This window comes from Lagenorhynchus albirostris, chromosome 14, assembly GCF_949774975.1.
Source record: "Lagenorhynchus albirostris chromosome 14, mLagAlb1.1, whole genome shotgun sequence".
Classification (NCBI taxonomy): Eukaryota; Metazoa; Chordata; class Mammalia; order Artiodactyla; family Delphinidae; genus Lagenorhynchus; species Lagenorhynchus albirostris.
Window position 1 is genome coordinate 54,236,273 of NC_083108.1, and position 19,690 is coordinate 54,255,962.

The 19,690-nt window shown below is 43.4% G+C and overlaps 1 protein-coding gene across 12 annotated transcripts in view; it reads right to left on the minus strand.

The window, feature by feature from the left end:
• DLGAP1 (DLG associated protein 1) overlaps positions 1-19,690 on the minus strand; it is a 320,739-nt gene that overhangs the window by 18,722 nt on the left and 282,327 nt on the right. For all 12 annotated transcript variants that reach the window (XM_060120890.1, XM_060120889.1, XM_060120900.1 and 9 more), the window contains one exon: positions 5,990-6,411. In XM_060120890.1, coding sequence (XP_059976873.1) covers positions 5,990-6,411 — 422 coding nt within the window. The remainder of the gene's footprint in view (positions 1-5,989; positions 6,412-19,690) is intronic.

The following is a 19,690-nucleotide window of genomic DNA, read 5'->3' on the forward strand; positions in this document are numbered from 1 at the left end:
CCATCAACGGTCGCAGCGCTGACGGTGCACAGCTTCCCATAACTCAACCTGAAACCGGGCAAACCCCATTTCGGGTTTCGTTACCAGCCCCACGTTCGCTGCCAAGGCTCCCAGGCCTTCTGGGGGACTCAAGGCCAAGTTTCACTAACGGGGATGCTATTACAGGGCAAAATTAAAGTGGAATTAATCTGCCTCCATCCCGCACACGCTTTGGGTTTATCAGTTCGTTTCAGATAAAGCCTGAAAATTCCACATATAAGTTGCCCACAATTCAGGAGGCACTGCTAGATTTCCAAGCACAATCAACCAGTATTTCATCCTGGGGCCACTGAAACCCGAGCCCGTGTTTCGAGCCATCGGTGCTGGACCGCATTCCTGGTGGGAGCCCTGCGCTCCATCTGGGCGTTTCGTCCCAGTCAGATAATACCAGACGGATCTCTGTAACAGGCAGGCCCCGGGCAACAGCACCGAGCCATCTCCCCGAGACAGCTGTTTCACACAAGGCCCCATTGTCTGAGACAGGCTCGGATCGGTTTACTTCGAGAGCTGCGGGAATGTTCTGTCAGCTGCCCCGGCCGCGAGGAAACCTCGCTCACTGCAGATTTCCCTTCTTCTGTTATGGAGCCAAAAACCTACCATCGACTGTTAGGGAGGAAGGTTTCACCCAAGAACTAAAGTCCTCGCGCTGCTTTTATTTTCGCAGGGAAAACAATAGACCCACACACCCAAAGAATTTATAGATGGACTTTTGGAAAGCTGGCTGGAGGTGACCGCGAGTGCTGGTTTTCTCTCTGCGCTTCCTTGAGCACTTTGTCCAGTTTGGGGGAAAGCAGTGTTTTCCAGTCCTGGAAGGCCACAGACAAGATCCCTAGGAAGCAGCGGTCAGAATCAGGATGATCGCAGCATAAAATAAGTGATCACTGAATAATTCCTGAAGACTGGATGGCTTTTTTTTTTTTTTCTTCAACTCTGTGATAGAGAAAGGTGATGGCAACCACCACATGCCCCAGATCTGAACCTCAGGCTCCCATTGAGCAGATGAGCTCTCTTCCTAACTTCTCCCCCCACCCAAATGTTGTATTTTGAATTCAGGAAGGTACTTAACAAAATACCTTACATTCTTATAAGCGTGATGAATAACTCTGGACGTGAAGACGGCAAGCCTGACCCATCTACCTTCAGCTGCTGCAGACTCTTTTTGGGGGGCAGTGGGGTGGATGTTTCTGTGTGTGTGGTAAAATGTACGTGAGATCTACCATTTTAACAGTTTTTAAGTGTTTTAAGTTTTTAAGTTCAGAGGCATTAAGCAGTCACCCAAACGTTTAAAAATATTGAAAATTTGGAATAATTCCGGGGCCCCACGAAATAAATTAAGCAGGTGTGGTTAGACTCGTGCCTTTCTTCCACCCTATCCTTATCTTTCCCTACCGAGGACGAAGACCAGCTCTCCCGGGAGGTATCTGTCACGGAGCCAACCGTCGTCATGTACCCTGAAGAGAGACCTTCCTATCTAGGACCCAAAGGACACATAAGGTGGCCTGGCCAAGAGACAGATCTGCGTTTGACCCATTTATCAAATGTATTTTTCTGAGTTACACAGACTTTTTCTTTTTAAGCTGGTTACTCAGACATTGGCTATGCCTGCCAAACGGGATTGGCCCCTCCTCCTTACCACTCGCCCCCCCTTATAAAAAAAGCAAAGGTTAAATGAGAGAATTAGTAAAAACAAAGGCCCTCTGCAGCTCCAGGCCCACTTATCAGAACAGGACTGTGGTTGCCAAGGAAGCAGGGACAGATATGTACGCAGAGCTTTAGAGCAGCCAAGCACACACAAAGTATCATTATCTTGTCAAATGTTATTCGTGTTGTATCTGTTCCATCAGGCGCTTCTGTGTTGTGTGACCTTGGAGGAGGGACTGCCAGAGAGCTGTTGTGAGGGCAAATAAAACAACACCTGTCAAAGCCTGTAGCCCATGGCCCAGGGGACTGTAAGGACAAGATAGATGCTCTTTCGCGGGGTTTATAGTCTCCCTTCCTCCCGGCTTTCTGGTCAGATGCTCACTGATTTCCATTCGCCTCATTTGAAATTGGCGACTCTTTGACCGGGCATGTGTGTGTACCTCTGCGCTGTTTAGAATTCTGGAATGCTAGTGGGTGGAAGCTTCTGTTTTGTACCATCCAGGGCATGAAAGATAGAGAAAGCTTTCAAGTGCTTATGGGATGGAATCGCGTCCCAAGAGCTGGAAGGGACACGCGGGTTCATCTAGCTCACGCAGCTGACCGACACACAAGTCCTTTCTAGCCTCTCTGTGGCAGGTGCTCGTGTCTCGGCCAAATCTCTGTTCTGATCAAGCAGCGCTCCCTACCTCGCAAGGGACCTCCCCTTCTAGCTTTTGGCAACAAGAGCTGTGAACTACCTGTTGAATATTTTGTAACTACTTAGGAAGAAAGAGTTTGCTAAGGAAAATACTTTTGTAAAACAGTATTTCCAAAATAGTCCCAGGACTCAAATACATATTCACTGATCCCCTCCTCTGTGCCAAGAACCGTCAGAGGGGCAGCGGATATGAAGATGAATGAGACGAGAGTAATTTCGGTCCTCAGACCTCACTTTTCAGTGGAGGAGAGAGATACATAGATTATCATCAAATAAAGTTGGAAATACCTGATAGACAAATGTGCAGGCTATTACAGAAGCACCAGGGAGGCACACCCAACTCAGCCTGAAGGGATGCATTCTGCAAAGACTTCTAGAAGGTGAGGCCCAAGCTGAGATTTGAAGGAAGAGCCACTTTTGTAGGTTAGATAGGCTTACACAAATAGATGTTTCTAATCTGAATCAGTTTTGTACATTTAAAACAACATGTAGGCAAGGCATCTACCTCTGATCTTTGTGTTAGCTGTTTGATCTAAAGTTATAAAATTGTATTTAAAAAAATTAGTAAGTTGGACTTTTCACTATAGACCATTGGCTTTCAAACTATTCTAGGAATCCTGGGATTTTTTTTGGTGGCAGGGAGGGTTTCTAGGGACTCTGTCCAGAGAGTGGTAGAGGCTGAGCAGATAGGACTCCAGGCCCTCATCAAAGAGCTTCACCGTTCTTCCTATTATATTTATTGGTGTTGTGTGTAATTTTTTTTTTAACTTAGAAAAAGGGGGCTCTGATATCGAAATATGTTTCAAACTACACAGGGAGACTCACTCCCCAGTGCAGCGGGTCTCATTGCATACTTGTCATCTAAGATTAATTTACTCAGTTGAATACTTTAAGCAAAGCACCAGAAATACTCCCACCCTCAGTTATCTTTGTCTGTTCTGCAGCCATGACCTTCACACCCCACCACCGCCCTCAGGCAGCGACCTCGTAAAACAGAGGCAGACTTGAGAAAATGTATCACTACTCTAAAGACAGCGTCCTTAAGAAGGCGGCTTATTCACGGTGGGACAGCGGCACCTTCGTGTACAAAGACAGCAAATTATTATTAGAACAAATCTTGTTATAACAAAATACCTTCATATGGAATAGGTTTATAAGTCCTATTTATAAATCAATATTGCAAATAACATCTGCAGTAAAATTCTGGGACAGTGAATGAATGAGCAGTTCCTTCACGTTCAAGCTACAAATATGCTTCTCTTTCATCTCAAACACAGGATGAGAACCTGATTTTCTAACAAGGTTCTCACCTTCCAAATATATGTGCTGGTATCAAAATACATTGACTTGTTTTCATAGCTCCTTAACTGTTAAGGAAGACTTTTCTAAATATGTATACAATGACTATCCCCACGCATCATTATAAAGCTGGGTTGAGAGAAGTAGATCTAGTCTCAGATGGGAAGAAAACATCAGATTAAAAGAAAACACCAGATGAGCAGCTTCCCCAGGTCTTATTGGAAGCCAAGCAGCGAAGCTAGAACAAGTTCGAATCCATGCATTGCATGAACTAAAATCTGCAAGACAGCTTGCCCTGTTGAGCTGTGCACCCGAGGCCACTGCTCCCTAGACATGGGCATTTTTCCCAGGAAAAGCTACTAGCCTTCGGGTATACCCACGGGGAAAGGAGAATAAGAAGATGCAACCGCTAAGAATTTCTTACGGAAAACTTCCCCCGCCCACTGCTGCCGGGCTGTGCTTCGCACCCCTGTCACTTAGGCACAGAGCATATTCTCCCTGTGGACCCACACCTGCGTGAGCCTGCAGCGGCACCAACGGTGGGGTCAAGTGTCAAGGAGGTTTACGTTTCCACTGCTAAGTTGTTTGCACTCATAACGTGCAAGAACAAAAGGAACGTTACAGAAACCCATTGATGGATTTTCTAACCTGCTCAGAAAGGCAACAAATAAGTTAGTCAGCGGGTGGATAGGGGTCAGAAGCAAGAAAAAGCAGAGAAGAGCTGTGAGCAAGACACAGAGTGGAAATCCCACAACCTGCAAACTCTCATTTTCCAGTCTCCATTCTCACAAAAGTACTTCTTTTACGGAAAACTCACTGCTCCCGGACACAATTAGTTTGGTTCGCTTAGTAAGTCAACTGAACATGATTTACAGAAAGCTCTCCATCTAATTATTAAGAAATTATTATTGTTTTTGTTAGGGATGACAATGCACGATGGTTATATATGTATACATAAAGCCCTTATCAGAGATACGTAGCGAAGTGACGGGATGCGTTGGATTTTCTTTAAGATCCTTTGGCGAAAATGATGACAAGTGGGGGAAGATGAGACCAGCCAGTAGTTGAGCTGGGTGATGGGAATATGGGGGTTCACTACAGTAAACTCTCTACTTTTGCAAGTGTTTTTAAATGTTCACAATAAAAAGTTAAATGATTTTAAAAATAGGTCTAGGGCTTCCCTGGTGGCGCAGTGGTTGAGAGTCCGCCTGCCGATGCAGGGGACACGGGTTCGTGCCCCGGTCCGGGAGGATCCCACATGCCGCGGAGCGGCTGGGCCCGTGAGCCATGGCCGCTGAGCCTGCGCGTCCGGAGCCTGTGCTCCGCAACGGGAGAGGCCACAGCAGTGAGAGGCCCGCATACCGCAAAAAAAAAAAAAAAAAAAAGGTCTAAAACCACATCACGCTAATACTCTTCCAGGTGGTTCCCACACAAAAATGAAGGCAGGCTTTGATGCCTACCACTGAATTTCTCTGATTCAAAAATATCATCGGTTGGAAGATCCACCATTCATTTAATAATCGTTTTTCGGAGGGAAGTAAACACGCAACAATGAAATACACACTGATTATAAATGCTATTCCAATTTCAAAATTGTTATTAATGTGCAACCGACTGCAGTAATCTGGCAACTTCTTTGTCAACTGTTAATAGGAATCGTTGTTAAAAGTCCAAGTCTGAAAAGAACGGTGTGCGGAGTCTCCGTTATTTATTTAACTTAACCATCCTTTATTTGATCATTTACTTTAACCCATTAAATTGGGTTAATTGCTTTAGCGGCTGAAGGTTTGCCTTCCTAAAACCTAAGGGGGAAAGTGCGGGCTAACCAGGTCCAAGGATGTCAATAAGCTTGGCGTCTACAGGCCTAGACACGACAGGCCTTGTTTTAATCCTGTATATTAATGAAAGTAATACACCTGTAAGATTATAAATGCCCAAGGCACGCGTATCTGGGGATCTTGAAACTATTTAGAATTTCTGTTCATTCCCTGCGGGAGCATCTTGGGGAAAAGAAACCGTGTCGGAAGCATGAGTCCACCCCACGTTGGTCCAGAGGTGGAGGTCGCGGAGGCAGAGGTAGAGAAGGTGTTACAGCTGCCTGGCGTGTGTGTGTGGGGGTGGGGTGGGGTGGGGGGGCTTGTCTTTATTGGGCACCAGGGGTGTGTGGACTCGGCCCGAACCGCCCAGCTCTTCCACACGTTCCCGTTTGGGGTGGGGACCTGCACGGCTTGCCCAGCGCTATGAAAGCATCCCCTCCCCGGCCCCGGGGACCCGGCCCCGGGGGAGCGTGCGCAGGCGCTGCGCCGCACTTACTGTCCTCGGGCAGGCTGTTCTCGCGCTCTTCTCTCTCCATCTGCTGACACCACCCTTCCATGCGGTCCCGCTCCGCCTGGAGAAGCTTCAGAAACCAGTGGCCGTCCCGGTGGCACACTGACCTCTGCACGGCCTCCAGGGGGTCTTCGGTGATTGAGTCAATCCAGGGGTCTGGGGGCGGCAGAATGGAAGGGTCGAAATCCGCATCGAAGTCCTCGTCGGCCGCGCAGGCGTGGTAGTGGTTTCCTGAGCCCTGGATGCTGACCGTGGAGGTGCTGGCGTCCCGGGAGAACTGTCTGGCCACCGGGCCGGGGCATGAATTGTCCTCTATAGACTCCAGAGAGTTCTCCAGGTTATCGTGGAAGTCCAGGTCGGCCTGCACGGCCGTCGTCACACTGTTGGATCGAGTGAACCTGCGGAAGCTTGGAGGGATAGAGAGAGACGAGTTAGTTCAAGGATGTTTCTCAAAGCAGAACTACATTCTGCGTCTCTTCGTGGGTGTGCAAGAGGGGGTCTCATCTTCTCAGTCTGCAGAGGTAGCCCTTGACGCCGGCGCATCGATTGCCCTGGCTCTAGTGTAAAGAGCACAGGGCCCTCATCTCTGTTCAATATGGAATGTGAAAACGTATCTAGAGAAGGTTTAGAAGTGGACCGCAAGCACTGCTCTCAAAGCCAGAATGATGTCCGGGGTTTGACTTCCTCCCCAAATCGGCAGTGGCTTGAATCCTGACATTCAGTGAAGGGTAGATTTGGTGAGGGGTAAGGAAACAATTCAGTTATCTCTTAGTCTGCGTAATTTCCTTTGAAACAAAAGGAGAAAAAACAACAACAGCAACACCCCACCTGGGCCAAAACTATCTTGAATCCCACATAACCACATTTCCCAGGGACAGCTCTTACCTGAAAGCAAACTAAACTGTCATTAAGCTCCCCTTAACGTTAAAGCTCCTTCCCCTGGGAAGTCTTCACCTGTCTCTTGATCACAGGGTCATCGTGATAATTTGATACAAAGCCTTTGGGGCAAAATCAGCTCGAGGTTCTAGAGTTTTCCGATACCATCCTTCCCTGCGCCTTTCATTTCCCTCTCCATAGTTCTTCTACCGAGGTGATAAAAGACAGCTTGTTAACACCATTTTATATGGACATACAACCGAATGGTTCTAGATTTCTCTTGTTGACCCCTACCGCAAAGGTGAGGATGTATGGAAGGAGGGAGGGGTGGGGAAGGACAGGGGAGCAGTGAATTCTTTCTCAGACAAGGGGTAAGGGAAAGTGTGGGCCTGAACTAATTTAAAACACACCCCCAGAAAGCTTCCTTGGCTCCTGGAGCAGACAGGAAATGATGATTTAACAGGATATAAGAGAATATGTCTACTGAAGGCAGCATCAGGTATCTGTTACCCCCACTTTATACTTCTTTTTTTTTTAAGGTAACTTCCTGATCTAATATTTTATTTATTTTTTATTCTGAAGAACTATATGTAACATAAAATTTACACGTTTAACCATTTTTAAGTGTATGGTTCAGTGGCATTAAATACATTCACACTGTTGTACAACTATCTCCAGAACCTTTTCATCTTCCCCAGTTGAAACTCTGTACCCGTTAAACAACTCCCCATTCCCCCTTCCTTCCAGCCTCTGGCAACCACAATTCCACTTTCCGTCTCTCTGAATTTGACTACTCTAGGTCCTTCATGTAAGTTGAATCATACAGTATGTGTCTTTCTGTCGCTGGCTTATTTCACTTAGCATGATGTCTTCAAGTTTCATCCATATTGTAGCATATGTCGGAATTTCCTTCCTATTTAAGGCTGAATAATATCCCATTATATGTATATAACACATTGTGTTTATTTTTTCATTCATCAGTAGACATTTGGGTTGGTTCCACCTTTTGGCTATTGTGAATAATTCTGCTATGAACATGGGTGTACAAATAACTCTTTGAGACTCTGCTCTCAATTCTTCTGGGTATATACCCAGAAGTAGAATTGTTGAATTATGTGCTAATTCTGTTTTTAATATTTTGAGGAGCTGTTTTCCCTAGCAGTTGTACCATTTTATATTCCCACCAACAATGCATGTTTTCCAGTTTCTCCACATCCTTGCCAACAGTGATTTTCTGACTTTTTCTTTTTTTTTTAAAATTTTTATTGGAGTATAGTTGCTTTACAATAGTGTGTTAGTTTCTGCTGCACAGCACAGTGAATCAGCTATACATATACGTATATCCCCTCTTTTTTGGATTTCTTTCCCATTTAGGTCACCACAGAGCACCGAGTAGTTTCCTGTGCTGTACAGTAGGTTCTCATTAGTTATCTGTTTTATACATAGTATCCGTAGTGTATATATGTCAATCCCAATCTCCCAGTTCATCACCCCCCACTTCCCCCTTGGTATCCATATGTTTGTTTTCTACGTCTGTGACATTTTTGATAGAAGCCCCCGCTTCCCCCTTGGTATCCGTACGTTTGTTCTCTACGTCTGTGACTTTTTCAATAGTAGCCCTGCTTCCCCCTTGGTATCCATACGTTTGTTCTCTACGTCTGTGACTTTTTCGATAGTAGCCCCGCTTCCCTCTTGGTATCCGTACGTTTGTTCTCTAGGTCTGTGAGTTTTTCGATAGTAGCCCCGCTTCCCTCTTGGTATCCGTACGTTTGTTCTCTATGTCTGTGACTTTTTCGATAGTAGCCATCCTAATGGGTGTGAGGTGATATATTTTCTTGACTGGCTCATGATTATGCCATGTTAAGATGGTTTATTTGCTAGTTGATTTTCAGTTAATATTCAATAGTGCCAGCCTTAAAGGAGAGTACACTAAATAATGTCCATACAACATTTAATAAACCAGATTATACGCTTTTTTCTTAACTCTTGTGGAACACTCTATCAGAGCCAATTAATACTAATATTCTGGTCCCTCAAAAATAAGTAATGAACAGACTGGAAGTCACAAAAAGGAGAGGGTACAATCATCTTAATCAGTCCATGGCTTCCCCCTAGAGAATAAATACCAAGAACGTAAATGACTGTACAATTGGTCTGTGTTCATTATTAGGATGATCACAATAATAAATGTGATTCTCACCATTCATTTTATGAAGATAGGCCTGCCAATAAAGGCCAGCCCATCTCACTGTTTGCTGTTTGCAAGAAGTTACTTCTGTGGAAGGTATCAGGCGTAGCCATTTTATAAGTTCTTTAACTCCGAAATGGGTCATAGGAAAAATCCCTCAGTGTGAAAGTCTGAAAGAATGTCCTACCTTGTCCTAGCAGTGAAAACAAGAAGAATTGTGCTACCGCGATTTTCCCAGTAACCACCGGCTTCTTGGCTGCGAGAGGCCATTTCTGCCGCCTTCTTGTTCATCCACCAACACGTTTAATGACATCTGAAGCTGAGCTTTCTCTCCAGCTGCATGTGTGCGAACTGGTTGACTTTCCTCACAACAGTTGACATTCTACCTGTTCCACTAACACAAAATCCCAGCTATGAAAACACTCAGCTCCCCTCTCCAAGATCATGGGCTGCCAGAGGCATTCCATTTCCAAACTTAAGGAAGGCCCAGCGCCTTATTGCTTCCAGTCGGAGCAGACTTGCCGGAGACTGAGTCTGTTCCACACGCAAATCACAATGACCCACTTTCCTTGTGCCTCTGTTTTTATCGACACAAAACCGTACCACCAGCATTCCTGACAGAGGGCTCCTGGCTATGAATCTTGTAAAGTATCCACCTTCTTCAGAAAAATTACTTGGCAGGAGATGAGTAGAAGTTTCCAGGTTAGTCACCCAGAAAGAAAGAAAAGTTAAGTAAAATTAAAGTGGTTTGGGATTAAAAGCGGTGCCTTTGAACTCAGGCAGCCCCGTCCAGGCTACACTGTTTCTCTAAATTAAGTTCCTTAAGCAAGTGCTTTCTTCTACCCTGAGTTTTCAAAGAATGTTCTGCTCTGTGAAACGCTTTATGTCTTTCATGTGCAGAGTTCCTTCTGGGAGAAGGGTGCGATCAAGTTGTTGTTGTTTAAAAGTTTTGATAGGAACGCAGAGGGAGTCATTGGGTTCACTTCCGTGTTTCTGAAGAGAATAGATCAGTTGCTGGTGGATGGTATAAACCTGAAAGCTGAACCCCGTGGTCTGCTGTTTGCAAACCCACAATTTCCAGTCTTGAAGCTTCTTTGGCCCTTCATGCCCTAAAGGCAAAATGTGTGATAATTACAACTTCTGAAAAGGACCGGCCAGTGTTCTGGCCAAAGGAGCAGAAAACCATGAAACCAAAGACTGGACCAACCACTATGGGGTACAATACCTTGTCTGTTCTGAAGGCAAGAGGAAAGGCACTTGTGGGCATTCACTGCTGCTGTTGCTTTGTGCTCTTTCTATGAAACAAGTTTATATTTCTTTTTTTAAAATTAATTAATTAGTTAATTTTGGGCTGCATTGGTTGCTGTGTGCAGGCTTTCTCTAGTTGTGGCGAGTCGGGGCCACTCTTTGTTACAGTGCACAGGCTGCTTATTGCGGTGGCTTCTCTTGTTGCAGAGTACAGGCTCTAGGCGTGCGGGCTTCGGTAGTTGTGGCGCGTGGGCTCAGTAGTTGTGGCTCGCCGGCTCTAGAGCGCAGGCTCAGTAGTTGTTGCGCACGGGCTTAGTTGCTCCATGGCATGTGGGATCTTCCCAGGCCGGGGCTCGAACCCATATCCCCTGCATCGGCAGGCAGATTCTTAACCACTGCGCCACCAGGGAAGCCCGAGTTTATATTTCTGATGAGAGGATTTTGTGCCCCGCTCCCACCACTTTTCTGTCCAGCAGATTCCAAATCAGTGAACAGATAGATGGTAAATCTCAGAGGCCCATTCTCATCCCCCCTGTCTGATGGGGCTGTATTTAAACAAAATAAGTCATGAATGAAAACTAAGCACAGTCTATATCTTTAGACCGCACACATGCTTTGTTCCTGCAAGTTCAACTATCTGAGACTCAAGCCATAAACTTATCTTAGGGAGACTCCCTCAGTCACACCCGTTACAGAATCCTCTGGTTCCTGGTTCTCTTTTCCATCCCTCTCATCCACATAATGATTGCTTTTCAGGGCTAAATCTAGTTTCAAAGAAAAAAACGCTAGTCCTACGCTGTTCTCTCTTCTTTAGACACTTTTCCCGTGTCTGCTGTCAAGGCTGAATATATGTGGAATTCGAAAATGCTTTTCTTCAACAGTGTGCCGTCTTTGTCTCTTGGGAAATGGCCCTTAACCGATGTAAAAATCCAGGACGTCTCATTACATAAAATGAAAGATAGATCAAAAGGTAGGCAAGGGGGGTGAGGAGATTGATATCAAGAATTAAGACTTTTTCTAACAAAGAGGTTCACTCTTTCTGTCAGACGAGCTTCCCAGTTAGAACAGAGCACAGAGGAACCTACATGTCATGCAACCCTGCTCACAAGTTCAGTGGGAAAAAACCGTCCTGCTGCTTATTTGTGTGTGGTTAGCACTGTCCTATTGACAGATTGTAAAACTACCTCAACACAAGCATCTATTGGTTATTTAAAACCCTCCACGTTCATCATACGTTTGCCTGAAGCTCTCTTTAAGCAAAGAAAATTAGAATAGGTTTTCTACATGAAGACTCTCTCTAGGCCAAATAATTGTGATGCATTTGTCAAATAAAAGAAAGGGAGGGAATGGAAAGCGATGAGAGCGGGCTTGGTATCACCTGACAGTGTCTGCGAGGGCCCAGCATTTGGCCGTTCTCGCCTTAGTACCAGCCGGGCAGGTGCTGTATCCTTGATGGGTGTCACTATGGGAACCTTGGTTGGGAGCCTCAACAAAACATCCTTGAGCTGACTGTGCCCCGGAAGAAATGGCTTTCCCTCAGCAACCAGAACATTGGGTCATTCGATGGCGCCTGACCCCAGGTAACGAACAAAAGCCTGAGAAGTTTCACTCACAATTCTCTTTTATTGAGTCTTGTTTTGGGGTCAAATGGGGACCATAGGCTTGTGAGTAAGATGGTTATTTTTCTTCTTGCCAACTAAATTATCTTGAAAAGCACGTAAAAAGAAAGAAAGAAAGAGGGAGAGAGGAGGAAGAGAAAGGAAGGGAGGGAGAGAGTGAAGAGGGAAGGAAGGAAAGAAGGACAGAAAGAAGGAGAGAGGGAAGGAAGGAGGGAAGGAAGGAAGGAGAGAGAGAGAAAGAAAGAAAGAAAGAAAGGGAAAGAAAGAAAAAGATGTATGAGGCATATCAGGAATTGCCAAGTTTCAGGCTTTTGAAATTTAAATTGCATGAACGCCACACCTTTAAGAGTCAGGTGTACTGGAAGAACTCTTTGGCTAGGTTATGGTATTGTTAACTTGGCAAAGAAAAGAGATTGTTTGTCAAGTATAATATGGAGGGTGAGTGCTAGGCTTTGTCATACTACAAGGAAGCTGTGCGGCGTGGGATTGATCCAAAGCTTCTGGGTTGGCAAAGGCTGGATGTTTTTGACTGCCGAAGTTCTTGCCAAGTCTGTGGTCCCTGAACTGGCTGTCAGAAGATGCTGCCTCCATGTTGGCTTTTTGTTTTTAGCATTCTGCTTAGTTGAAAAGGCACAAATCACTACAAGCCCAAATGTTTACATATTTAAGTCACTTACAATCAAAAGAGATCTTTTGTAGCCGTTGACATGGTGTTAAAAGAGAAAACAATGCTCCCTTTCCACATGCTTGTTCCACCCAGTTTTGAGGCCACAAGCTTTAAGTGTGAAGCAAGGGAGATGTTAAAAACTCAGAATTGTATGGAAATAGAGGTAATTTTGGTGAGAAAACAAAAGTAGGCTTTTGTTTCTAGAAATGGGGAGCAGCTCTCATAATAGATGCTAGTGTGCTTTCCTTCCACACCTGTGACTCAATCTGTGCATTCACAAACCTGCTGACACGGCGAGTGTCATTCACAAGCACATTTTTTTCTTTTTGCCACACGGTACGACTTGCGGGATCTTAGTTCCCCCACGAGGGATTGAACCCAGGGCCCCGGCAGTGAGAGCACTGAGTCCTAACCACTGGACTGCCAGGGAATTCCGCACAAGCACATTTTGATGCCAGCATTTATCCCCCTAACCATTAAGTGTGTCCTCGAGGTCTGTGTATTATTTTGTAACATAGGAGAGAAGGAGATGGTTCCACCAATTGGGGATAAGAAAGACCAGAAGCTATTATGCAAATAACCAAAATACCCATTTGCTCTCATCCCCATCCCATAAGTGAACATAGATGAAAAGATCTTGGCCTTCCCTTTGCATGTCCACACCTCCAGACGCGCACATCCTGCTGTAGACATTCACTGTTTTCCAACTTCATCTATTTAACAAAGGAATGGCGGGTGAGGGAGTTGAAGAGGGAGGAAAAGGCCACAAAGTGACTTACTACCCATTTATTCCGGGATGAGTTTTCTCTAATTCCCTGGTTGCTGTAGGTAAATAGTCCTTGCAGTAACAATGACTCTCACTTGGATGAGCTCCAGATAAATAGGCCAGACAGTTAAGAAGTAGTTTACGAAGACATAAATGGAAATATTAAATACCCATACACTAGGAAAATAACATTCTGGAGTTTTCTTGCCAGAAAATTGCTGTGAGACCAGTAGCTTCTCTCTGTACAACCACTAAAGACATGTCAATTTGTCAACTTGACAATGTTAATAAATAACGCAAAAGTACACCATTGCAAAGCTTCTAGCTCCCCTTAACCCTTTCAATTGTGAGGACCAAAAATTATTGCTTGATAAATTGTTCCAAAACACATATAAATATCTAAGCTTATAAAAGATATTTGAGTGGGGATGGGGGCAGGAAGCCAGAACACATACCACGCACTTATCCACATTTATCTCTTGTTTGCGAACTAGAGATTATGAGAGCAATATAGCAACCTGGGAAATAGGGTAACAAGCAGAAAGGCAAGACCCAGGAGACTGGGCCTAGACCTTCAACTCAAAGTCTCCATCTGTGTGTAATGCTACTTTAAAATTGAGGGAACATTGCTGGAATGTTGAATCAGAGAACATAGCCTAAAAGAGGCCACTGGTGTCCATTGTATCCAACTTGTAAACTTCAGATATGGAAAGGTAAAGTTACTTTTAATTTGGATCTCTTTGATTGGAATGCTCTTTCTTTCCCCGTGATTTCCATACATTCCAGTACATTCCATGACCTTCCAACCAGAGAATAGTGCTAAATGACAGGGCTTACCCTACCTACAAGCCAAATAAAACCTACATTGATGAGTTCTGCTTCTGGCCAAGATGGAGTAAGAATGATTGAATTTATTTACACTTCTATCTGAAACAACTGTAAAAGAAGAGTTACATACCAAAAAACTGGTATTCATATGATCTATCAGTGGATAATTGGAAGCTGAAATTAAAATAATACCATTTACAACAGCAAGAAAAATATGAAATATCAGTGAGCAAAGCTGACAGAATATGTGCAGGACCTAAAATAGCTGTAAAAAAAGAGCTTTAAAAAGAAGGAAGTTGATGGTCTTACACTACCTGATTTCAAGACTTATTATAAAGCTACAATAGTCAAGACAGTGTGGCACTGGCATAAAGATGGACACTTAGATCAATGGAACAACACAGAGAATGCAAAAATATATCCATTTTTATATATCAATAAATGAGAAAAGGTACAAAGGATATTCATATGCAAAAAATTTGACCCATACCTTGCACCATATATAAAAATTAACTCAAATATAGGTCATAGACCATAACATCTAAAACTATAAACATTCTGGAAGGAAACCTAGAAAAACTTTGTCGCCTTGAATTAGCCAAAGATTTCTTAGGTATGACACTGAAAGCACAATCCATAAAAGAAAAACGGGACTTTGTTAAAATTATGAATTACTGCTTTTCAACTCTGAGAGAATGAAAAGACAAGCCACAGACAAGGAGAAAATACTTGCAAATCTCCTGTCTGATAAAGAACGTGTGTCCAGAAGGTAAAGTACTCACACAACTCAATAATAATATAGATAAAGCTAGTTCTGTTTTTAAAGATTTGAATAGACATTTCACTAAAGAAGATATATGGATAGAAAATAAGTTCATGAAAAGATGTTCAACATCATTATGCATTAGGGAAATGCAAATTAAAACCACAATGAGAGAATACCACGTATCTATTAACATTCCTAAAATTAAAAAGACCAACCATACCTAATATTGACAATAATATGGAGCAACTGGAACTCTTCCACGGTAGGGATAACATGAAACAAAGGAACTTGCACACAGTAGGGATGTAAAATGTATACCACTTTGGAAGACTCTTTGGCTGTTTTTTAAAACATTAAATATTCACATCCCATTAGACCCAACCCACTCCTAGGTTTTTACATAAGAGAAATGAAAGCATATGTTAGATTAGTACACAATGTTCATAGCAGCTTTACTTTAATTACTCGAAACTGGAGATGACCTAAGTGTTCATCGACAGGTCACTGAGTAAACAAATTTGGTATATCCATACATTGAAATCCTAATTTGCAGTAAAAGGTTCAGACTATTCATACATGCAAAACGTGGACGAACCTCAAAGTCCTTATGCCAACTGAGATGAACCAGGCCAAAAAGGATTATGTACTGCAAGATTTTATTTCAATAAAATTCTGGAAAATGCAAACAAGTGACAGCAAGTGGGGAAACTGGTAGGGGAGGAGGAGTGGGTGGGAAGGAGGGAGTGTCTATATAGGAGGAGACTTTTGGGAGTGATGGATGTGTTCTCTATTTTGGTGGTGGTGATAGTTTCATTTCACATATATATATATAGATTTGACAAATATATGTCAAAATTTATCAAAGGGTACACTTTACTTATGTATAGTTTACTGTATGTTCATTAACTTCAATAAAGCCGTTAAGGGCTTCCCTGGTGGCGCAGTGGTTGAGAGTCCGCCTGCCGATGCAGGGGACATGGGTTCGTGCCCTGGTCTGGGAAGATCCCACATGCCGTGGAGCGGCTGGGCCCGTGAGCCATGGCCGCTGAGCCTGCGCGTCCGGAGCCTGTGCTCCGCAACGGGAGAGGCCACAACTGTGGGAGGCCCGCGTACCGCAAAAATAAAATAAAATAAAGCTGTTAAAACAAAGTACATGATGGGATTTGGGGAGGTATCTGTGCTCTCAAGTGCCTTGCTCTCAGTGTAAAGTGGTACAGATTTTTTTTCAGGAGCTATTTAAAAATGGATATCAAGAACATTAAAAAATGTTATAATTCTTAGACCCAGGAATTCCATTTCAGGAAATGGGATCATCTGAAATTGTGAAAATACATACTGTACAAAGATATTTATCACAATATTATATATTATTATTTTGATCAGTCCACTTTTTATGTTTATACATGCACAGTTTTTTGGTTTTTTGGTTTTTTTTTTTTTGCGGTACACGGGCCTCTCACTGTTGTGGCCTCTCCTGTTGCGTAGCACAGGCTCCGGATGCGCAGGCTTAGTGGCCATGGCTCACGGGCACAGCCGCTCCACGGCATGTGGGATCTTCCCGGACCGGGGCACAAACCCGTGTCCCCTGCATCGGCAGGCGGACTCTCAACCATTGCACCACCAGGGAAGCCCCATGCACAGTTTTAAAATATCAAATGGTTCCACAAGGCTGGCTATGAAAAATAGAAATTCCTGGCCCACTTACGTAACAATTTACTGCTCCAGAGGCAGCCACTTATAAACACTATTTCTAAATAACAAAAATTGCTATTCTTTTTTTATATTCAGCATTTGTCCATAGGAAAGAGGAAGATTTAGATTTCTCTCACCTCATCATCATTCTTCTTTCCTCTCTCAGTGTCTCTGTCTCTGTCTCTGTCTCTGTCTCTGTCTCTCTCTCTCTCTCACACACACACACACACACACACACACACACACACACACACACACACACAAATGCATTTCTGGTCTGTTCCTGTATTTTTCCATTCTCCTAATATACTTGCATTGTAAATTTGGACCAATATTCAGACCTTGCCTTTTATGGCCACATTATTATGAGCAGAAAATAGTATTCACAGCTGACCATGTGTTATGGGCTGAATTGTGTGCTCCTCCCACAAATTCCTGTTGAAGTCCTAATTCCCAGTACCTCAGAATGTGACTGTATTTGGAGATAGGGCCTTTAAAGAGGTAATTAAAGTAAAAGGAAGTCATGTGGTTGGGCCCTAATTCAGTGTAACTGATATCCTCATAAAAGGAAATTTTGACACAGACAGACACAGAGGGAAGAACATCTGAAGACAGGAAGGAGATGGCCATCTACAAACCAAAGGCTGCAGAAGAAATCAACATTCCCGACACCTTGATCTTGGACTTCTAGCCTCCAGAACTGTGAGGAAATCAATTTCTGTTGTTTAAGCCACCCAGGCTGCGATACTTTGTTATGGCAGCCCTAGCAAACGAACATGCCATATTAAATTCTACTTCCTGCACATTTTTTTCCTTTTAAAAATTTGCTTAATTTTTATGTACTTAGCACTTAATCCTCAAAATTCCTCCAGGTATGTAAATGTCCCCTCCATGCATTGAAACAGATTAGGAATTCTACCAGTCTTCCTGAACAAATCTTTCACAGCTTCTGACCTGCTCCCTCTCACCTGGTCGCTCCCCAGACCTGCTGCACCACCACTGTCTGGGGATCCCTTTTCTCCATCAACCTTTCCTTTCCCCCTTTCTTGTGCTGGATCACATGTTTCCTGAACTCTATATTTACTTCTTTCTTTGCTTTTCTCCTTTTTGTATGTTTTTCTAGAAATGTCTTCACGTGTACCTTCCAACCCTTCTGTTGGGTTTTCCAGTTCTCTGTTAAGTTTTTAATTTCTTTTTTTAAAATATAAGTTTATTTATTTATTTTTGGCTGCGTTGGGTCTTCGTTGTTGTGCACGGGCTTTCTCTAGTTGCGGCGAGTGGGGGCTACTCTTCAGTTGTGGAGCACGGGCTCTAGGCGCATGGGCTTCAGTAGCTGTGGCACGCGGGCTCAGTAGTTGTGGCACACTGGGCTTAGTTGCTCTGCGGCATGTGGGATCTCACGGGACCAGGGCTCAAACCCGTGTCCCCTACATTGGCAGGCAAATTCTTAACCACTGCACCACCAGAGAAGTCCCAGATAGGAGACTTTTCAGCCAACTTTGAGCTGGGATAGCATATCACCAGGACCCAAAGAAGGAGAAAAAATCAGTTTATCTGAAATGAACAAATAAACCTATGTGACAAAGGAAAGCAGTAATAACGACTAAATCAACATCATTTCTTTTTCAAGTTCCACTTGAGTAAAAGGAGCAATTGCATTTTTTAATCAGTCTTTTCGAAAATGTTCCTCTTAAACAAATGAAGTGTTTCCCTTACTGTAAGCCCCTCATTTTTTGTTTCTGTCTTGACCAGACAAGATTTATTAAGTTGTGTTTCACCGTCCTTGGGCCCCACTCTACCACATGCCTCCTTGAAAGGCATAGTAAAAGCCTCCGGAGAAGTCTGTGCCTTGGTGAGGGGCTCATCCACTGTGATCCTCAGTCAGGTGATCTGACTGGGCTTTCACCTGCAAAATCCCTGATGGTAGTTTCTTTGGGTCTTTGGGCTCAGACTGGTCCACTCTCCCACCATAGACTGTTCCATATGCCCGTGTAGAGGGAACGTGGCTGCCGGGATTCTGGGAGCTGAGTGAACACAGAACGCTTGGGGCAGGTGCCTCAACATTATGTTTGTGAATTTTCATTTATCCTCCTATTTTCATTACAGCAAACTGCCCTCAACTGTCCTCCAGACCCAGGACCCTTTGTTTTAGCCCCTGAAGGGAAGCCTCCTGTCTCCTGCCAGAGTGGGGAAGGGCTGTCTGTCACCTGACTGTAGATTCAGACAGCTTTTAGCTCCACCTTCACCCCTACATCCAGTGCTGTCAATGCCCGTGCCTTTTGTGGGTTCTGAAACTTAAATTGAATTACATCTTAGATTTCTGCATCACTGGCTTTAGGTTCAGCTTTTTCTGGTCGCCTAAGTCAGGTATCACTTGTCTATCTGCCTTCCAGCTTTCACAATTTTGCTGTTGTATTTTTTCTTCTTTTGTTCTCTTCATCCTTGACAGTTTGTGCCAAAACAAACACAAAATTCTTTTACTGTCATTTAGTTTCAGAAGGTCTCAAAGATTGATGTGTATATTTTTTTCGCCACCTTTAATCAAAAGTCAATCTAGAAATAATGTAGATATTCAACAGGGAGAGAAAGGGGAAGCAAATTATGGTCCACCCATATTCTTGAATATTGTGTAACCATTAAAAGAAGTATTTGTCATGAATTTTTAATAATGATAAAGCCCTTGTTGTAATAGTTGATTTTTAAAACATTACTGAATTTTATACATAGGATGATTTCAACAACTTGCAAAATGTTCATGGAAAAAGCATGGGTAAATTTATACCCCTTTATTAGTTCATGGTTAATGGACGGGATTATGGGAAATTTTTATTTTATTTCTGTAATTTATAAATTTTCATAATGTATAAATACTATCTTTTCTTATCATTAAGTATATTAATAACACACAATTGTTATAGAAAAGATAGATAACACTTAAAAAGATATCTCTCTATTTCCATCCACACGTATAACCACAGTTTTTTAAATTGCTCCAAAGTACATCAGAGAGTTATATAAACTGTTAACACACTGCTG